General features: G+C 38.5%; 1 protein-coding gene across 1 annotated transcript in view; it reads left to right on the top strand.

Annotated features, from left to right (window-relative positions):
• Positions 1-20,684, top strand: part of ADAM32 (ADAM metallopeptidase domain 32) — a 380,224-nt gene that overhangs the window by 4,160 nt on the left and 355,380 nt on the right. The window contains exons 3-5 of the mRNA XM_053578831.1: positions 463-538; positions 5,572-5,648; positions 6,220-6,394. Of these exons, the coding sequence (XP_053434806.1) occupies positions 463-538; positions 5,572-5,648; positions 6,220-6,394 (328 nt within the window). The remainder of the gene's footprint in view (positions 1-462; positions 539-5,571; positions 5,649-6,219; positions 6,395-20,684) is intronic.

Genomic DNA, 20,684 nt, shown 5'->3' with positions numbered 1-20,684 from the left:
TGGGACTACAGGCATCATTGTTGTTTAGTAGGCCCAGGCTGGTTTCGAACCTGCTACCTTCGGTGTATGTGGCTGGCGTAACCACTGTGCTACAGGCGCCAACCCAAGAAAACTATTTTGAGTAAACGTGTATTGGTTTGTGTAAAAATTAAATACTGTATATGTTGAAAGAAAATACTACTTTTATGTCAGAGGTTGATAAACTTATTACTTAAAGGTCCAGATAGTAAATATTTTAGGCTTTGAATGCCATATAGTTTTTGTCAAAAACACTCAATCTCTCTGCTCTTGTAGTATGAAAACAGCCATGATAATATGTGAGTGAATGTGGGTGTGCTCTAGTAAAAGTTTATTTACAAAACATAGGATAGATCATATTTTGGCTAAGGGTGTAAATTTACTTACTGTTGCTTTATATGTTTCAAAAAGAATAATTAAAAAAATTTCCTCTTTTATATTCAGATATTTTGTGGCAGCTAATTTTATGGTTTATTTGTATAAGCAAGGATCTCTGAATTCTCATTCTTCAAATATTCAGGTAAGATTTAAGTTCTAGATTTTGTAGATTTTTTAAAAACATGTTTTACATTAAATAGATGCTTTTTAAATATAAAAGGCCCCCAAGATTCACAGGGGATATTTGTTAATTAATGATTAGGTTTGCCTGAAGTCTTGGCAAACTAAAGACAAATTAGATCAACCCAGAATTTTTGACACTGCCTATAACATAGGCACTATTTAGTTATTTATTGATATTTTATTGAATGAATGAACATAAATTAAGAAAAGTAGCTACCAATGTTTTTGGACACAAATTACACATCAAAAATATTTTTCTTTTCTTTGCTTCCCCCATCCCATCCATCAATAAATCCTATTGACCCTGCCTTTCAAACTCTGTATCCAGAATCCACCTTCTCTAACTCTGACTCTGACTCAGACTCTGACTCTGACTCTAACTTTGTCTTCGTCCACTGATACTGCCCATTTCCAAGTAAACACTCTATCTGCTTTGGATTATTGCCATAGCTTCCTGAGTAATCTCCCTGCTTCCATACCTTGTCCATCCTCTCAGTCAGTTCTCAACATGAAAATAAGTGGGATCCAATTAAAACCTAATTGGATCACATCAGTTCTCTAGTCAGGCCACTCCATGGAATGGCCTTGCATCACCCAGAAAGTGGAAGATGTCTTAGTAAAGTATCACAAGAATGGAAAAGCAAGAATACAGTGTACTCAATACTAATATGAGTGCTTTCTTCCAGGCTTCTCACACTCTGGATCCCTTTTACATCTCTGACTTTCTCCTGTTATTCTCTACCTCACTCATTTTGTTCCAGCCACACTGGTCTCCTTGCTGTTCTTCAATCATACTAGCTATGTTCTCCTTCCAAATCTTTGTACTTTCTATTTCCTGGGATCCAAATATTTACTCTTTCCCAAGAGACCCATGTGTATTTTTTCCTCATTTTCTTCAGGTCTTTATTCAAAATCACTCTATTAGACCTTGGCTAATCCCTATTTTAAATTTCCTTCTTACTCTAATACTCCCATGGTAGTTATCAGTATATGATGTACCCTATCTTTTATCTACTTTATTTACTGTCTCTCTAGTGAAGTATAATCTGCCTGAGATATTTTGTTCTATTTTTATTCACTGACATGACATCAGTTCCTAGAAAAGTACTTAGCACTCAAAATTTGTTGAAATACTAAATTTGACACCATGTTGTTTGCTTTAAATTGGATGGGACCATGAAAGTAGCCCTTTATTGCTCTCTCTTCCTTCTGTTAGTTCCACCATAAAGCAGTCCATTAATATGAAATAATACATTTATATCAAAATTTATGACAGTATCGAATCTTGGACATTATATAATCTTTGTTTTTGAGATGTTTGCTACTCTCTGTATCTCTGGTTTGATTGTACTGTGGTTGGAGGCTAAACTCTGCAGGTTCAGTCCTTTGAAATTTGTTGAGTCCTACATTATGGCCCAGAATACGGTTTCATTTCTGTAAATATTCCATGTATCTTTAGAAAGTGTATTCTAAAGATTTTAAGTATAGTGTTCTACATGTACTAACTAGGTAATTTACTATGTTGTTTAAACCTTCTGTAGATTTTGAACACTTGATTTTTATCAGTTACTGAGAGAAATGAAGTTTAAAAATCCTTTTCTAACAATTATATATTGTTCTATTTTTAGTATTTTTTAATTTCAGATTAATATAAGGGAACAAATTATTAGGTTACATTGTTTGTGCTTGTTCGATAAAGTTCAAGTTGTAGTTGAGCCCTCACCCAGGGGGTGTGCCATATACCTTGACATTGTGTCCCTTAGGTGAGAGTTTACTAATCTCACTCCCTCTTTCTCCCCTTCTCTCCACTTGAATTTAATTGTGTTTTTCTCTTGTGTAGGAGTGTAGTTGTTTTGTATTGGTTTCATATTAGTATTGAGTACATTGCATACTTGCTTTTCCATTCTTGTGATACTTTACTAAGAAGAATATTCTTCAACTCCATCCAGGTTAATATAAAAGATGTAAAGTCTCCATATTTTTAATGGCTGAATAGTATTCCATGGTATACATATGCCACACTTTATTAATCTATTCATGAGCTGATGGGCACTTGGGTTGATTCCATGTCTTGGAGATTGTGAACTGAGGTGCGGTAAACATTCTAATGCAAATGTCCTTATGGTAAAGTGACTTCTTTTCCTCTAGGTAGATACCTAGTAAAAGGATTACAGGATCAAATGGAAAGATTCCCTGCAGTGGTTCTCAACTTTCCTAGTGCCATGACCCTTTAATACAGTTCCTCATATTGTGGTGACCCCCAGACATGAGGAGTGGTGTCTTGGTTTCTAAGACCATCGGAAATATGTATTTTCTGATGGTCTTAGGTGACCCCTGCGAAAGGGAAAAGGGTCATTTGACCCCCAAAGGAGTTGTGACCCACAGGTTGAGAACCGTTTAAGGTCTTGGAGGTTCTCTTCTCTGCATGTTCCATTCTATTGCTGAGATTCTCTACTGTGTTTTGAATCTCCTGAATGCCTCTTTTAATTCTTTAAGGTCTGCTATATCCTTCCTAATTATTCTATATCCTTGGTGACTTTGTCTTTAATTTCACTGATTTCTTGAGCCAGTTTTTGGCCTTCCTCTTGGATGTCTTTTACCATTGTCCCCTCAATTTCATTCTTCTAATTTGTCATTCATATTCTGAATTGTATTTCTGTCATTTCAACAATTTCTCTATGGATGGTATTTTTAGCTGTAGTCTTGGGAAGAGTTGATCTACTGTGATTTTTCATGTTTCCAGGGTTCTTCTGCTGATTCCTCCTCATGTGTATTTTCAGTTTATTTGTATATTTATTATACTTTCTAAGCTGGAATGTTAGGTCATCCCTGTGTTGTTGTTGGGAGATAAATCTTGGTGTCTCTTAGGCAGAACCTAGGGAAACCTGTTTGAAAAGTAAAACTGGTGGTCTTAAATCATACTGAGAGACCTTAGGCTATGAAACCTGCCCCTCTCTTTCACCTGTGGCCCTTCCCACACATAGCCTCCCAAAGCTCCCCTATGGGACTGTACTGTGTGAGGGTCAGTGAGGTCCGCCTGTGCCATAAACAGGTTGGGTGGAGTGGGTGGGCTGGGGGCAGGACCTCTAGGTGACACTCCTGGAGTGCAAACAGCTCCAGGATAGTGGGCCTAACTGTTCCAGCCCAAGTGCCAGCCCCTCCCTGAAATAAATTAAAAGAGCTATGGTTTTCACTAAAGTCTCATCCATAAGACATTTGGAACACTTGGCTTTCACCTAGAGTTGTGGGAGAAAGAGGGGGAATCTATGTTTTGCTAACTGTTCCAGTCATAGTTCTAGCCCAGTGGACAAACAAATGAAAATGATTTTCCCCCAAGTCTGGGCTATAACGAATTTGAAATGCCTTAGCTGTTGGCTCCGCTTTGGAGAGGGGGTTCTGCAGCTTGCTGTCTGATTCTGGAGAATTTCTCAGAGCAGGGTCGCCCAAGGCTATACCTATCCCTCTCCAAGTTGGCAGGAGGGGGATTGGGTCCTGAACCTCCAGGAGGGGGCCTGCTGGGCACAAATCCCAAAGGGCAAGGAAAGTTTCCCTGTAGTAGGAGGGAGACGCAGGAGACAGCCTACGTTTCCAAAGTTAGTGTTGTTAAGCCACCATTTCCTTTTGCACTGGCTGGGCCACGGAGGTGTTGCACTCAGGTCACAAGGCTACACAATGCAGAGGTCCCTCAGAGTTCCTGCCAGACACATCTAGGGCCTGTCTTTTTTCCCTCCTGTGGCCTGCGAAGGATCCCACTGGTTGCTAGTGGCAGAGCATGTGATCTCTGTAACCCTTACTTCCTGGGTAGCTATGGGGGCTGGGTAGGGTTTAAACCTCTTTCTTCTTTCTGGTGCCTGGGGTTGGGGTAGCAAGTCCTCCAGGCTCTCTGGGTTGGTCTAGCACTCTGACTCACCATAATGGGAAGCAGGCCTCTGAAGGGATGGATAGTCTGTAGGGCAACCACAGAATGAGGGGGGGATGGGCTAGAGCCAAAATTGCTATTATGCAAGGCAGGATGGGGACCAAGAGGAGGATATTTCAAGGTGAAGGAAAGCTGGGACTTTTTGTCCTTTGTGATCCTCTCCTGTGGGGTGATAATCTTGTGTTTTGCTGTTTTCGGAGAGCCCTCTGGGTGGGGGAGTGGGTCCCCCTTGTCATTTTATTATGCTCTGGGCCCCTCCAGTCGATTCTTTCTGTAACTGTCCTCTGTTCTTTTACTTTCTCTTTCTTGTCTTTGTCTGCACATTTGTCTCAGTGGGTTTGCTGAGCACCTTGATTTCTTCTTGTGATCTATCCCTCTATTTCAACTACTAGGAGTTTGCTTCAGTCTAATTTTCCTCCTTCTGGACAAGACCTCCAATGAAAGCTACCTCTGTTTGGCCATCTTTCCAAGACACTCTATTTTTATTATTTTTAAAATTTTGACTTTATATATTTTGAAGCTGTGTTATTAAATGAATTCCAGTGTGGAATATTTGTATCTTCCTGGTGAATTGAAAAAGTGTTATCATTATGAAACGACCCTCTGTATTTATAGTAATACTTCTTGCCATAAAGTCCATATTTTCTATATCAAAAGCTTCAGAATCATTCTCTTTGTGTTTGCATCTAGACCTTCAACTTCATTGTCCTTATAGTTGTATGTGTCTCTTTTTAGTAGCATATTAGATTTTTGAAGAAATCCAGATGTATAATTTTTGTCTTTTAATTGATGACCTAAATTTATATATTGAAAAAAATTGAATCTAGAACATGAAGTAATTCTTTGGATGCAGTATATAAAATAGTAATCCCAAATCATAATCTAAAAAGGGTAGTTAATATAGTGAAAGTGGCAAATATGGGGAGGAGGCTTTTCTGAACGACACTTATACTGATATAGACCATGTAGCCTGCGAAAGATATTCAGAAGGTTTCTATCAAGTAGAGAAGTAGGAAATCACTAGAATGTTTTATAAGATCCTAAGTAACCAGTTTACTTTTTTTCTTTCCTAGACTCATTGCCACTATCAAGGAAATATTGAAGGATATCCAAATTCTGTTGTAACACTTAGCACATGTTCTGGACTAAGGTTATTTATTTTCTATTATTGATTATAGACCACCATAGTTATGATATTTCGCTGCTGTGACTTTGTTCTGTTTATGTTACATGTGGAGCTAGAGGAGGATTGGAGGATTCTTTTATTTTTCCTCACTTTCTCCACTGATACAGATGTTTCTGATTCCCTCAAAGGTTTAGATTTTCTGGCCTCTTTGTTCTCTTATTTTTTCTTAACCATTGAAATGACAATTGAACATGTTTGACTATAAGAGTTGGAGGTACTATGTTTAAGATAGTTGAGTCATTGACTTGGAAAACAGTAGAATTACATGATCACTATAATAGCGTATGCTTGTATATCTAGAATTGATAAGGTAATTCCTGCTGCATTTGTAACTATATAAATGAAATGAAATGGAAATTTGGTTTTGTGGATTACGGAAATCTTTTCTCTTCAGAATCATCTCCAAGACAGAGTTTAGGTTGAAATACTGGACTCAAATGTCTTGTATCTTGTTATTTTTTCTTTTGAATTTTGTGAGAGTTAAATAATACAGATTTGATTAAAAGCATGTAAATTTTTATTTTTAATTTTACAGAGGAATACTGCAATTTGAAAATGTTTCTTATGGAATTGAGCCTCTGGAATCTGCAGTTGAATTTCAGCATCTTCTTTATAAATTAGGGAAGGGAAACAATGAATTTTCAATTTTTAATGATAACAGAAGCATAGAAAAATACCCAATGGACTATAACATTTTTATAAGTGAAAAAGTGAGTTGCATATATTTTATTACTACTTTTAAAGCAGGTATTGATTCTATTTATCTTTAAAATGAATTTATTAGCCTATTGTATAGCTATAGCAAATATTTTTTTCCTCATGAATATCTTCATCTTTTCTTTCTGGACTATAGTTATGTTTTGCCATTCGTATGAGTGTGTAGGTGGTTATATATTGATTTCATAGTAGCATTGAGAACATTGGATACTTTTTTCCTTGTATACTTTAGTAAGAAGAATATGTTTCAGCTAACATCCAGGTAAACATAAAAGATGTGAAGTCTCCTTTTTTTAAGGCTGCATAGTATTCCATGGTATACATACACCACAATTTGTTAATCCATTCATGGGTTGATGGGCACTTGGGCTGTTTTCATGTCTTGGCTATTATGAATTTGGCTGCAATAAATATTCTGGTGCAAATGTCTTTGTTGTAAAATAATTTTTGATCATCTGGTTATATACCCAGTAGAGGAATTGCAGGATTGAATGGTAGGTCTACTTTTAGTTCCTTGAGTGTTCTCCAAACTTCTTTCCAAAAAGGTTGTATTAGCTTGCATTCCCACCAGCAGTGCAGAAGCATTCCCTTCTCTCCTCATCCACACCAACATCTGTAGTTTTGGGATTTTGTGATGTGGGCTAATCTTACTGAGTTAGATGATATCTCAAAGTAGTTTTGATGTGCATTTCTCTGATGATTAAGGATGATGACCATTTTTTTTCATGTGTTTGTAGGCCATGCTCCTGTCTTCATCAGAGAAGCTTCTATTCAAGTCTCTTGCCCATATAGAAATGTGGTTATTTGTTCTTTTCTTATTGATTAGTTTGAGTTCTCTGTAGAGTCTAGTTATCAGACCTTTGTTGGAAGCATAACCTGTAAAAATCTTCTTTGATTCTGAAGTTTGTCTGTTTGCTTTATGTACTGTGCTCTTGGCTGTGCAAAAGCTTTTTAGTTTGATCAGATCCCAGTAATGTATTTTTGGTGTTGCTTCAATTGCCTGGGGGGTCCTCCTCATAAAATATTCTCCCAGGCCAATTTCTTCAGGTGTTTTCCCTGCACTTTCATCTAGTATTTTTATAGTTTCATGTCTTAAGTTTAAATCTTTTATCTAGTGAGAGTCTATCTTTGTTAATGGTGAAAGATGTGTGTCCAGTTTCAGTCTTCTACAAGTCGCCAGCCAGTTCACCCAGCACCATTGTTTTCTTTTTTTCTTTTTATTGTTGGGGATTCATTGAGGGTATATAAACCAGGTTATACTGATTGCATTTGGTGGGCAAAGTCCCTCTTGCAATCGTGTCTTGCCCCCCAAAGGTGTGGCACACACCAACACCCCACTCCCCTCCCTCCTTCCCTCTCTCTGCTGTTCCTTTCTCCACCCCTCCCTCCTTCTTTACCTCTCTGCTCTCCCCTTCCCCCACCCCACCGTGACCTTAATTGTCATTAATTGTCCTCATATCAAAATTGAGTACATAGGATTCATGCTTCTCCATTCTTTTGATGCTTTACTAAGAATAATGTCTTCCACTTCCATCCAGGTTAATACAAAGGATGTAAAGTCTCCATTTTTTTAATGGCTGAATAGTATTCTATGGTGTACATATAACACAGCTTGTTAATCCATTCCTGGATTTGTGGGCATTTAGGCTGTTTCCACATTTTTGTGATTGTTAATTGAGGTGCAATTAAACAGTCTAGTGCAAGTGTCCTTATGATAAAAGGTTTTTTTTTTCCCCTTCTGGGTAGATGCCCAGTAATGGGATTGCAGGATCAAATGGGAGGTCTAGCTTGAGTTTTTGATGATAATCTGTAATCTATTGGCTAGGATTTTGTTGAGAATATTTGTATCTATATTCATTAGTGAAATTGGTCTGAAATTCTCCTTTTTAGTTGGGACTTTTCCCGGTTTTGGTATCAGGGTAATGTTTGCTTTGTACAACGTGTTGGGAAAGATTCCTTCCTCCTCAATTTTTGGAATAATTCCTGCAGCATGGGAATAAGCTCTTCTTGAAGGTTTGATAGAATTCTGGTGTGAAGCCATCTGGACCAGGGCATTTTTTTCTTGGGAGATTTTTTATTGTTTCTTTAATCTCAGTGCTTGAAATTGGTCTGTTCAGGAGCTCTATTTCTTCCTCACTAAGTCTAGGGAGAGGGCATGATTTCAAAGATCAATCCATTTCCTTCACATTGTCACATTTATGAGTATAGAGTTTCTGGTAGTATTCAGATATGATCTTTTGTATCTCTGTGGCATCAATTGTTATTTCCCCTTTATCATTTCTGATTGAGCTTACTAGAGATTTTACTTTTGCATTTCTAGTTAGTCTGGCCAAAGGTTTATCTATTTCATTTATTTTTTCAAAAAACCAACTCCTTGTTTTATTAATTTTCCGAATGATTCTTTTGTTTTCAATTTCATTGATCTCTGATTTAATTTTGGATATTGCTTTTCTTCTACTGGGTTTAGATTGATTATATTTAGCAATATAGTTGTACAGTAGGGTACTTTGACCCAACCTTAAGAAAACCCCGACCTCTGGGGGTGCTGGGTTGGTGGTTCCCTTGGGGTCAGCAGCTCTTTGCCAGTCTGTTTGGACATAGTATCCCACCTCCACCAAGTAGAGAGGAAAGATAAAAATGCTGTAAATCAAACTAAAACAAGCAAACAGAAAACTTTATGGGATAAAATTGGGGGAAAAACCAAATAATAGGAGTAGCAACAGTAGCAAAAATGAATTTCTAATTATTGAAAAAGGCAACAATGGGAAATCATATTTAAACTAGAAAAATGGAGAAAGAAAAGAAAGAAAAAAAGAAAAGAAATATTTATACGGAAAAGGTTGAAATTAACAACAAAACAATAACAACAACAACAAACAAAAAACAAAGCAGTATATATATCTTAAAAAACAAAACAAGAGAAGAGCAGCAAGATGGCAGCCGAGTAACAGCTTCCTTGCATCTGGGCACCGTGAGTCTGGGGAGATAGGACTCCAGGCATCTCTGGCTGGTGGGAACTGCCTATCATCACTCCTATGAGGATACAGGGAGTCAGCGAGAGACTTCTGGACCCCAAGAGGAGGACTAAAACCGTGGAAAACTGGCAAGTGGTCACGTGTGTTCAATCCGTCTAAACCCGCCCACAACTGTAAGTTCAGTAGCAGCGAGACTGCAAACCAGAAAGGCCTTACCTGTGAACTGTTTTGATGTCCTTGGACTTGGCACTGAGTTGAACTGCCTTGGAGAAGGCCTGAGCGGGAGTGCGGAGAACTTTGGCCGTTGTCTAGGGCCCCAGTCTGAGCCGCTGAGCCAGACAGAGCTAATAGTGTTTGGCGGTGGGTCACACGGATCCATTGTCAGTGATCTGCCCCGGCAAGCTCCGCCCTCAGGGTCGCAGAGCTAGAAACGGGTGGGAGCTGGTAACCCAGCAACCAAGTAGCCTAAGGGTGGGGTCTGAGCCGCCTTGCAGCCCTAACCCTCAGGGGCAGAGTGAGACCAGTTTTGGCACACTGGGTAAGTGGATAGCCACTTCAGCAGCGATTCCAGCGAGAAAGTTGGGAAAGCTTCTGCTCAGCAAGTTTACAAGTTCAAAGTGCCTTTTAAGTAGGCTGAAGAGAGATTTAGGGTGTCTACCTGCTGGGGTTTGAGAAATCAGCAGCCTCCAGTCGTATCAGAACTGTGACTAACATCTCATACCCCAGAAGACCACGTGTTGCCCAGACAATATTCAATAACATATACAAACTGCTTTGTTTTTGGTTGTGTATTTTTTCTTTTTTTTTTTTTGTTTGGTTGTTTTTTTTGTTTGTTTATTTTGACGTTGCTGATGTTCTTTTGTTTTTTTAATTTCAATCTTTTCCACACAGATCCCTTTTTCTTTCTCAATTTTCCTAGTTTAATTATAATTTCCCATTGCTGCCTTTTTTAACAACTTCAACTTCATTTTTGCTAGTGTTTCTACCGATATAATTTGGTTTTTCACCCAATTTTATCCCTGTAAAGTTTTCTGTTTGCTTGTTTTGGTTTGATTTATAGCATTTTTGTCTTTCCTCTCTACTTGGTGGAGGTGGGGTACTGTGTCTGACCAGGTTAGCAAAGAGCTGCTGACCTCACGGGAACCACGCAACTGGGCACCCCCAGAAGGTGGGGTTTTTAAAGGTTGTGTCAAAGTACCCTACTGTACACCTATATTGCCCTGTCTCCCTCTTTCTGTGCCTCTCTTCTTTTTGTCAATATTCCTTATACCCACCCCCTCTAAAAAAGAAGATAGAAATCTTTCTTTTTTTCTTATCACTCAGTCCTCCTTTCTTTCATCCCCTTTTTTTTGCTCTTCAACCTTCTCACCCTTCTGGTCCTGTAACCCTTAGTCCACAGGCACAAGAACTTAAAGAGCAAGAGGAAGTGAAAGGAAAATTAGGGCAAGGAAACAGATAAAAGAAATCACTCATGAGGAAGAATCAGCAGACAACTCCAGGCAACATGAAGAACCAGTCTAGAACAACCCCACCAAGGGACCATGAGGTAGCTACTGCAGATGATTCCACCAGTATAGAAATATTAGGAATGACAGAAAGGGAATTTAGAATACACATGTTGAAAACAATGAAAGAAATGATGGAAACAATGAAGGAAATTGCTAATAAAGTGGAAAATAACCAAAAGGAAATCCAAAAACAGAATCAAATAAGAGATGAACGATATGAAGAATATAAAAAGGATATAGCAGACCTGAAGGAACTGAAACAGTCAATTAGGGAACTTAAGGATGCAATGGAAAGTATCAGCAACAGGTTAGACCATGCAGAAGAATTTCAGAGGTAGAAGACAAAGTTCTTGAGATAACTCAGACAGTAAAAGAGGCAGAAAAGAAGAGAGAGAAAGCAGAACGTTCACTGTCAGAATTATGGGACTTTATGAAGCGTTCCAACATACGAGTTATAGGAATTCCAGAACGGGGAGAAGAATGCCCCAGAGGAATGGAAGACATACTAGAGAATATTATAAAAGAAAATTTCCCAAACATCACCAAAGATTCTGACACACTGCTTTCAGAGGGATATCGGACCCCAGGTTGCCTCAACTCTAACCGAGCTTCTCCAAGACACATTGTGATGAACCTGTCCAAAGTCAAGACAAAAGAAAAGATTCTGCAAGCTGCCAGGAGTAAGCGCCAGTTGACCTACAGGGGCAAATCCATCAGAGTTACCGCAGACTTCTCTAATGAAACTTTCCAAGCAAGAAGACAATGGTCATCTACCTTTAATCTACTTAAACAGAACAATTTTCAGCCCAGAATTCTGTACCCTGCTAAGCTAAGCTTCAAAATTGACGGAGAAATCAAATCATTTACGGATATACAAACATTGAGGAAATTTGCCACAACAAGACCAGCTCTACAGGAAATACTTCAACCTGTTCTGCACACTGACCACCACAATGGATCAGCAGCAAAGTAAGAACTCAGAAATCAAAGGACAGAACCTAACCTCCACACTGATGCAAAAGATAGAACTAAGCAATGGACTCTCACCAAATAAGACGAATAGAATAGTACCACACTTATCAATTATCTCAATAAATGTTAATGGCTTGAATTCCCCACTGAAGAGACATAGATTGGCTGACTGGATTAAAAAACACAAGCCATCCATTTGCTGTCTGCAAGAAACACACCTGGCTTCAAAAGACAAATTAAAACTCCGAGTCAAGGGTTGGAAGACAATTTTTCAGGCAAATGGAATTCAGAAGAAAAGAGGAGTTGCAATCTTATTTTCAGATACATGTGGATTTAAAGCAACTAATGTCAAAAAAGACAAAGATGGTCACTTTATATTGGTCAAGGGAAAACTACAACAAGAAGACATTTCAATTCTAAATATCTATGCACCCAATTTAAATGCTCCCAGATTCTTGAAGCAGACCTTACTCAGTCTGAGCAATATGATATCTGATAATACCATCATAACAGGGGACTTTAACACACCTCTTACAGAGCTGGACAGAACCTCTAAACAGAAATTAAACAAAGATGTAAGAGATTTAAATGAGACCCTAGAACAATTATGCTTGATAGACGTATATAGAACACTCCACCCCAAAGATAAAGAATATACATTCTTCTCATCACCCCATGGAACATTCTCCAAAATTGATCATATCCTGGGACACAAAACAAATATCAACAGAATCAAAAGAATTGAAATTTTACCTTGTATCTTTTCAGACCATAAGGCACTAAAGGTGGAACTCAACTCTAACAAAAATGCTCAACCCCACCCAAAGGCATGGAAATTAAACAATCTTCTGTTGACTAACAGATGGGTGAAGGAAGAAATAAAACAGGAAATCATTAACTTCCTTGAGCATAACAACAATGAAGACACAAGCTACCAAAACCTGTGGGATACTGCAAAAGCAGTTTTGACAGGAAAATTCATCGCTTTAGATGCCTACATTTGAAAAACAGAAAGAGAGCACATCAACAATCTCACAAGTGATCTTATGGAATTGGAAAAATAAGAACAATCTAAGCCTAAACTCAGTAGAAGAAAAGAAATATCCAAAATCAAATCAGAGATTAATGAAATTGAAAACAAAAGAATCATTCAGAAAATTAATGAAACAAGGAGTTGGTTTTTTGAAAAAAGAAATAAAATAGATAAACCATTGGCCAGAGTAACTAGAAATAGAAAAGTAAAATCTCTAATAACCTCAATCAGAAATGATAAACGGGAAATAACAACTGATCCTACAGAGATACAAAGATCATCTCTGAATACTACCAGAAACTCTATGCCCAGAAATTTGACAATGTGAAGGAAATGGATCAATATTTGGAATCACACCCTCTCCCTAGACTTAGCCAGGAAGAAATAGACCTCCTGAACAGACCAATTTCAAGCACTGAGATTAAAGAAACAATAAAAAAGCTTCCAACCAAAAAATGCCCTGGTCCAGATGGCTTCACTCCAGAATTCTATCAAACCTTCAAGGAAGAGCTTATTCCTGTACTGCAGAAATTATTCCAAAAAATTGAGGAAGAAGGAATCTTCCCCAACACATTCTATGAAGCAAACATCACCCTGATACCAAAACCAGGAAAAGACCCAAGCAAAAAGGAGAATTTCAGACCAATCTCACTCATGAATATAGATGCAAAAATTCTCAACAAAATCCTAGCGAATAGATTACAGCTTATCATCAAAAAAGTCATTCATCATGATCAAGTAGGCTTCATCCCAGGGATGCAAAGCTGGTTTAACATACGCAAGTCCATAAACGTTATCCACCATATTAACAGAGGCAAAAATAAAAATCATATGTTCCTCTCAATAGATGCAGAAAAAGCATTTGATAAAATCCAGCATCCTTTTCTAATTAGAACACTGAAGAGTATAGGCATAGGTGGCACATTTCTAAAACTGATTGAAGCTATCTATGACAAACCCACAGCCAATATTTTACTGAATGGAGTAAAACTGAAAGCTTTTCCTCTTAGAACTGGAACCAGACAAGGTTGTCCTCTGTCACCTTTACTATTCAACATAGTGCTGGAAGTTCTAGCCAATACAATTAGGCAAGACAAGGAAATCAAGGGAATCCAAATGGGAGCAGAGGAGGTCAAACTCTCCCTCTTTGCTGATGACATGATCTTATACTTAGAGAACCCCAGAGACTCAACCACAAGACTCCTAGAAGTCATCAAAAAATACAGTAATGTTTCAGGATATAAAATCAATGTCCACAAGTCAGTAGCCTTTGTATACACTAATAACAGTCAAGATGAGAAGCTAATTAAGGACAGAACTCCCTTCACCATAGTTTCAAAGAAAATGAAATACCTAGGAATATACCTAACGAAGGAGGTGAAGGACCTCTATAAAGAAAACTATGAAATCCTCAGAAAGGAAATAGCACAGGATATTAACAAATGGAAGAACATACCATGCTCATGGATGGGAAGAATTAACATTGTTAAAATGTCTATACTTCCCAAAGCAATCTACCTATTCAATGCCATTCCTATCAAAGTACCTACATCGTACTTTCAAGATTTGGAAAAAATGATTCTGCGTTTTGTATGGAACCGGAAAAAACCCCGTATAGCTAAGGCAGTTCTCTGTAACAAAAATAAAGCAGGGGGCATCATCATACCAGATTTTAGTCTGTACTACAAAGCCATAGTGGTCAAGACAGCATGGTACTGGCACAAAAACAGAGACATAGACACTTGGAATCGAATTGAACACCAAGAAATGAAACTAACATCTTACAACCACCTAGTCTTTGATAAACCAAACAAGAACTTACCTTGGGGGAAAGACTCCCTATTCAATCAATGGTGTTGGGAGAACTGGATGTCTACATGTAAAAGACTGAAACTGGACCCACACCTTTCCCCACTCACAAAAATTGATTCAAGATGGATAAAGGACTTAAACTTAAGGCATGAAACAATAAAAATCCTCCAAGAAAGCATAGGAAAAACACTGGAAGATATTGGCCTGGGGGAAGACTTCATGAAGAAGACTGCCATGGCAATTGCAACAACAACAAAAATAAACAAATGGGACTTCATTAAACTGAAAAGCTTCTGTACAGCTAAGGACACAATAACCAAAGCAAAGAGACAACCTACACAATGGGAAAGGATATTTGCATATTTTCAGTCAGAGAATAGCTTGATAACCAGGATCTATAGAGAACTCAAATTAATTCACATGAAAAAAGCCAACAATCCCTTATATCAATGGGCAAGAGACATGAATAGAACTTTCTCTAAAGACGACAGACGAATGGCTAACAAACATATGAAAAAATGTTCATCATCTCTATATATTAGAGAAATGCAAATCAAAACAACCCTGAGATATCATCTAACCCCAGTGAGAATGGCCCACATCACAAAATCTCAAAACTGCAGATGCTGGTGTGGATGTGGAGAGAAGGGAACACTTTTACACTGCTGGTGGGACTGCAAACTAGTACAACCTTTCTGGAAGGAAGTATGGAGAAACCTCAAAGCACTCAAGCTAGACCTCCCATTTGATCCTGCAATCCCATTACTGGGCATCTACCCAGAAGGAAAAAAATCCTTTTATCATAAGGACACTTGTACTAGACTGTTTATTGCAGCTCAATTTACCGTTGCCAAAATGTGGAAACAGCCTAAATGCCCACCAACCCAGGAATGGATTAACAAGCTGTGGTATATGTATACCATGGAATACTATTCAGCCATTAAAAAAAATGGAGACTTTACATCTTTCGTATTAACCTGGATGGACGTGGAAGACATTATTCTTAGTAAAGCATCACAAAAATGGAGAAGCATGAATCCTATGTACTCAATCTTGATATGAGGACAATTAATGACAATTAAGGTTATGGGGGGGGAAGGAGAAAGAGGGATGGAGGGAGGAGGGTGGGGCCTTAGTGTGTGTCACACTTTATGGGGGCAAGACATGATTGCAAGAGGGACTTTACCTAACAATTGCAATCAGTGTAACTGGCTTATTGTACCCTCAATGAATCCCCAACAATAAAAAAAAAAAAAAAAAAGATAAAGATTTATAAACAGAGGAAAAACATACAGATCTGTGTGCTTTCCAGAGGTCAACCATCAACAAAACAAAACAAAACAAAACAAAACAAAACAAAACAAAACAAAAACAAAGCAGTATATATATCTTGCTGAATATTGCTGGGCAACAGGTGATCTGTGGTATGAGATGTTAATCACAATGCTGATACGACTGGAGGCCTCTGCTGATTTCTCAAGTCCCTCAGGGTGGAGAGCCTAAATCTCTTTAAAGGCACTTTAAACTTCTAAACTTGGCTAAGCAGAAGCCTTCCCAGGAAAGTGCTTGTTACTGGGATCACTGCTGACTTGGCTATCTACTTACCCAGTGTGCCAAAACTGGTCTCACTCTGCCCCTGAGGGCTAAGGCTGTAAGGTGGCTCAGTCCCTGCCTTTAGGGTGCCCAGTCACTAGATTACTAGCTCCCGCCTTGCTCTGTGACCCTGACGGCAGAGCTTGCCAGGGAAGTTCTCTCACAACAGCTCCACGTGGCCCACCACCGAACACTATTAGCTTTGTCTGGCTCAGCAGCTCATTCTGGGGCCCTAGACAATGCCCAAAGTTCTCCGCACTCCTGCCCAATATCTCCCAAGGCGGTCCAACTGAGTACCAAGTCCCAAAACACCAAAACAGCTCACAGGTAAGGCCTGTCCAGTTTGCAGTCTCACTGCTACTGTACTTCCAGCTGCCGGCGGTATTAGATGGAATGAACACATGCAACCACTTGCCAGTTTTCCACTGCTTTTGTCTTCCTCTGGGGGTCCAGAAGTCTCTTGCTGATTCCCTGTGTCTGCAAAAGGATGTTTATGGGCAGATCCCACCAGCCAGAGATGCCTAGAGTCTTGTCTCGCTAGACTCACCGTGCCCAGTGGCAAGGAAGCTGTTAGTTGGCCACCATCTTGCTCGGATCCACACCTTTTGATAAATAGGGAATCTTTTCCCTACTGAATGTTTTTAATTGGCTTATCAAAGCTCAAATGACAGTAAGTAGCTGGATTCACCTCTTGGTTCTCTGTTCGGTTCCATACATCTACTTCTCCGTTTTTGTGCCAGTACCATGCTGTTTTGATCACTATTGATTTATAGTGTAGTCTGAGGTCTGGTGGAGTGATTCCTCGTGATTTGATTTTATTTCTGAGTAATGTCTTGGCTAATCGAATTTTTTTTCTGATTTCATATAAAACAAGGTATTTTTTTTTGAGGTCTTTAAAGTATGACAGTGGAGCTTTAATAGGGATTGCATTAAAATTGTATATTGCTTTGGGTAGTATGGACATTTTAACAATGTTTATTCTTCTCAGCCATGATCATGGTATGTTTTTCAATTTGGTATTTCCTTCAGGTATTTCTTTTCTCAGAGTTTCATAGTGCTCCTTATAAAGGTCTTTGACATTGTTTGTTAGGTAAACTCCCAAATATTTCATCTTCTTTGGCACTCCAGTAAAAGGAATAGAGTCCTTGACTGTTTTTTTTCAGCATGATTATTGTTGGTATATAAAAAGGCTACAGATTTGAGTGTTGATTTTGTAACTGAGACGCTGCTGTATTCCTTGATCACTTCTAAAAGTTCTGTAGTTGAATCCCTGGGGTGTTTGAGATATACCTACATATAATCTGTAAGGACTGAAAGTTTGATCTCCTCTATTCCTATTTGGATGCCTTTGTTTGTGCTCTCTTGCCTGATTGTGATGGCTAAGACTTTGATTACAATGTTAAAAAAGCACGGGAGATAATGGGCAACCTTGCCTGGTTCCTGATCTGAGTGGAAATGATTTCAATTTAACTCCATTTAATATGATATTGGCAGTGGGTTTGCTGTAGATGGCCTCTATCATTAAGAAATGTCCCTTCTATACCTATTTTCATAAGTGTTCTGATCATAAAAGGATGATGGATATTGTCAAAAGCTTTTTCTGCATCAATTGTGAGAATCATATGGTTTTTGTTTTTTAATTTGTTTATGTGCTGAATTATATTTATAGATTTATGTATATCAAATCATCCTTGAGTCCCTGGGAGAAAACCCACTTGGTCATGGTGTATAATTTATTGATGTGATGCTGGACTCTGTTTGCTAGGATCTTTTTTTTTTCTTTATTAAGTCATTTGTATGTAGATCATGAATACATTTATGGCATTATGGGATTCAATGTGTTGATTATATGTACAAATTGGAGTGCTTACATCCTCCTAATCAGCATAGCCTTCACTTCATTTACCCAATTACAGCGTTAAGGCATTTGTGTTCTACACCTGATAGATCCAATTTGTACTTGCAATATGCTCCCTAGGTGTGGTCCCCCTACTAATCCTCCCTCTTTTGACCTGTCCTCCTTCATCCTAGACTATAGTTGTGTTTCATTTTTCATATGCAAGTGTAAGTGATTATAAATTGGTTTCACAGTAGTACAGAATACATTGGATATGTATTTTTCCATTCCTGAGATACTTCACTAAGAAGAATGTTTTCCAGCTCCATCCATGTAAACATAAAATAAGTAAAGTCTCCATCTTTTTTAATGCTGCATAATATTCCCTGGTATACATATACCACAATTTATTAATCCATTCATGGGTCGATGGGCACTTGGACTTCTTCCATGTCTTGGCAATTATGAATTGAGCTGCAATGAACAATCTGGTCCAAATACCTTTATAGCCAAATGATTTTTGATCCTTTGGATATGCACCTAGAAGAGGAATTGCAGGATCAAAGGGCAGGTCTACATTTAGATCCCTGAGTGTTCTCCAAACTTCCTTCCAAAAGGAACATACTGGCTTGCATTCCCACCAACAGTGCAGAAGTGTTCCCTTTTCTCCACATCCACGCCAACATCTGTTATTTTGGGATTTCGTGATGTAGGCTACTCTTACTGGAGTTAGATGGTATCTCAGAGTGGTTTTGGTTTGCATTTTTCTGATGATTAAGGATGATGAGCATTTTTTCATGTGTTTGTAGACCATGCACCTGTCTTCTTCAGAGAAACTTCTGTGCATGTCTCTTGCCCACAATGAAATGGGATCACTTGTTTTTTTCTTAGTAATAAGTTTGAGTTCTCTGTGGATTCTGGTTATTAGACCTTTGTTGGAAATATAACTTGCAAAAATCCTCTCCCATTCTGAGGGCTGTCTATTTGGTTTACTTAGTGTGTTCTTGGCAGTGCAGAAGCTTTTCAATTTGATCAGACCCCAGTAATGTGTGTATATATATATACATACATACATACATATATATTTTGCAGTCTTTGGCCAGGGCTGGGTTCGAACCCACCACCTCCAGCATTTGGGGCCGGCGCCCTACACCTTTGAGCCACAGGCACCTCCCCCCAGTAATGTATATTGAACCATCCTTGGGACCCTGGGATGAAATCCACCTGCTTGTGATGTATAATTTGTTTGATGTGTTGTTGGATTTCGTTTGCTAGGATCTTATCGAATATTTTGGCATCAATATTCATTAGAGATATTGGTCTATAATTTTTTTTTTCTTGTTGGGTCTTTTTCTAGTTTGGGTATCAGAGTGATATTTGCTTCATAGAATGTGTTGGGAAGTATTCCTTCTTTTTCCATGTTTTGGAAAAGGTTAAGTAATATAGGTACTAGTTCTTCTTTAAAGGTTTGGGAGAATTCTGATGTGAAGCCATCTGGTCTTAGGCTTTTCTTTTGTGGAGATTTCTTATAGTTGATGCTAATTCAGAACTTGTTACAGGCTTGTTCAACATTTCCACTTTTTTTTTAATAATTAAATCATAGCTATGGATATTAGTGCAGTCAAGGTGTACAGTGTGCCGGTTTCATATACAATCTGAAATATTCTCATCAAACTGTTTGACCTAGCCTTCATGGCATTTTCTTAGTTACTGTCTGAAGACATTTGTATTCTGCATTTAGTAAGTTTTGCCTGTATCCATTCCAAGGTGCACAGTAGGTGTGGCCCCACCAATTACCCTCCCTCCACCCCAACCCCCCAATCCCATCCCCTTCCTTGGCCCTTTCCCCATATTCTTGTGCTACATTTGGGTTATAGCCTTCGTATTAAAGCTATAAATTAGCTTCATAGTAGGGCTGAGTACATTGGATACTTTTTCTTCCATTCTTGAGATACTTTGCTAAGAAGAATATGTTCCAGCTCCATCCGTGTAAACATGAAAGAGGTAAAGTCTCCATCTTTCTTTAAGGCTGCATAATATTCCATGGTATGCATGTACCACAATTTGCTAGTTCATTCGTGGGTCGATGGGCACTTGGGCTTCTTCCATAACTTAGCAATTATGAATTGGGCTGCAATACACATTCTGGTACAGATGTCCTTGTTATATTGTGATTTTTGTTCTCCTGGGTATATACCTAGTAATGGAATTATAGGATCGAATGGCAGGTCTATTTTTAGATCTCTGAGTATTCTCCAAACATCCTTCCAAAAGGAACATATTAGTGTGCATTCCCACCACATCCACGCCAACATCTCTGATTTTGGGATTTTGTTATGTGGGCTAATCTTACTGGAGTTAGGTGATATCTCAAAGTGGTTTTGATTGCATTTCTCTGATGATTAATGATGATGAGCATTTCTTCATGTGTTGAAGGCCATGCGCCTGTCTTCTTTAGAGAAGTTTCTCTTCAAGTCCTTTGCCCACCCTGAGATGGGATCACTTGTTCTTTTCTTGCTAATACGTTTGAATTCTCTGAGGATTCTGGTTATT

The sequence above is a fragment of the Nycticebus coucang genome, chromosome 24, assembly GCF_027406575.1.
Source record: "Nycticebus coucang isolate mNycCou1 chromosome 24, mNycCou1.pri, whole genome shotgun sequence".
Classification (NCBI taxonomy): domain Eukaryota; kingdom Metazoa; phylum Chordata; class Mammalia; order Primates; family Lorisidae; genus Nycticebus; species Nycticebus coucang.
The sequence above is the reverse complement of the archived record's forward strand: the minus strand, read 5'-3'. Positions and strand labels throughout refer to the sequence as shown.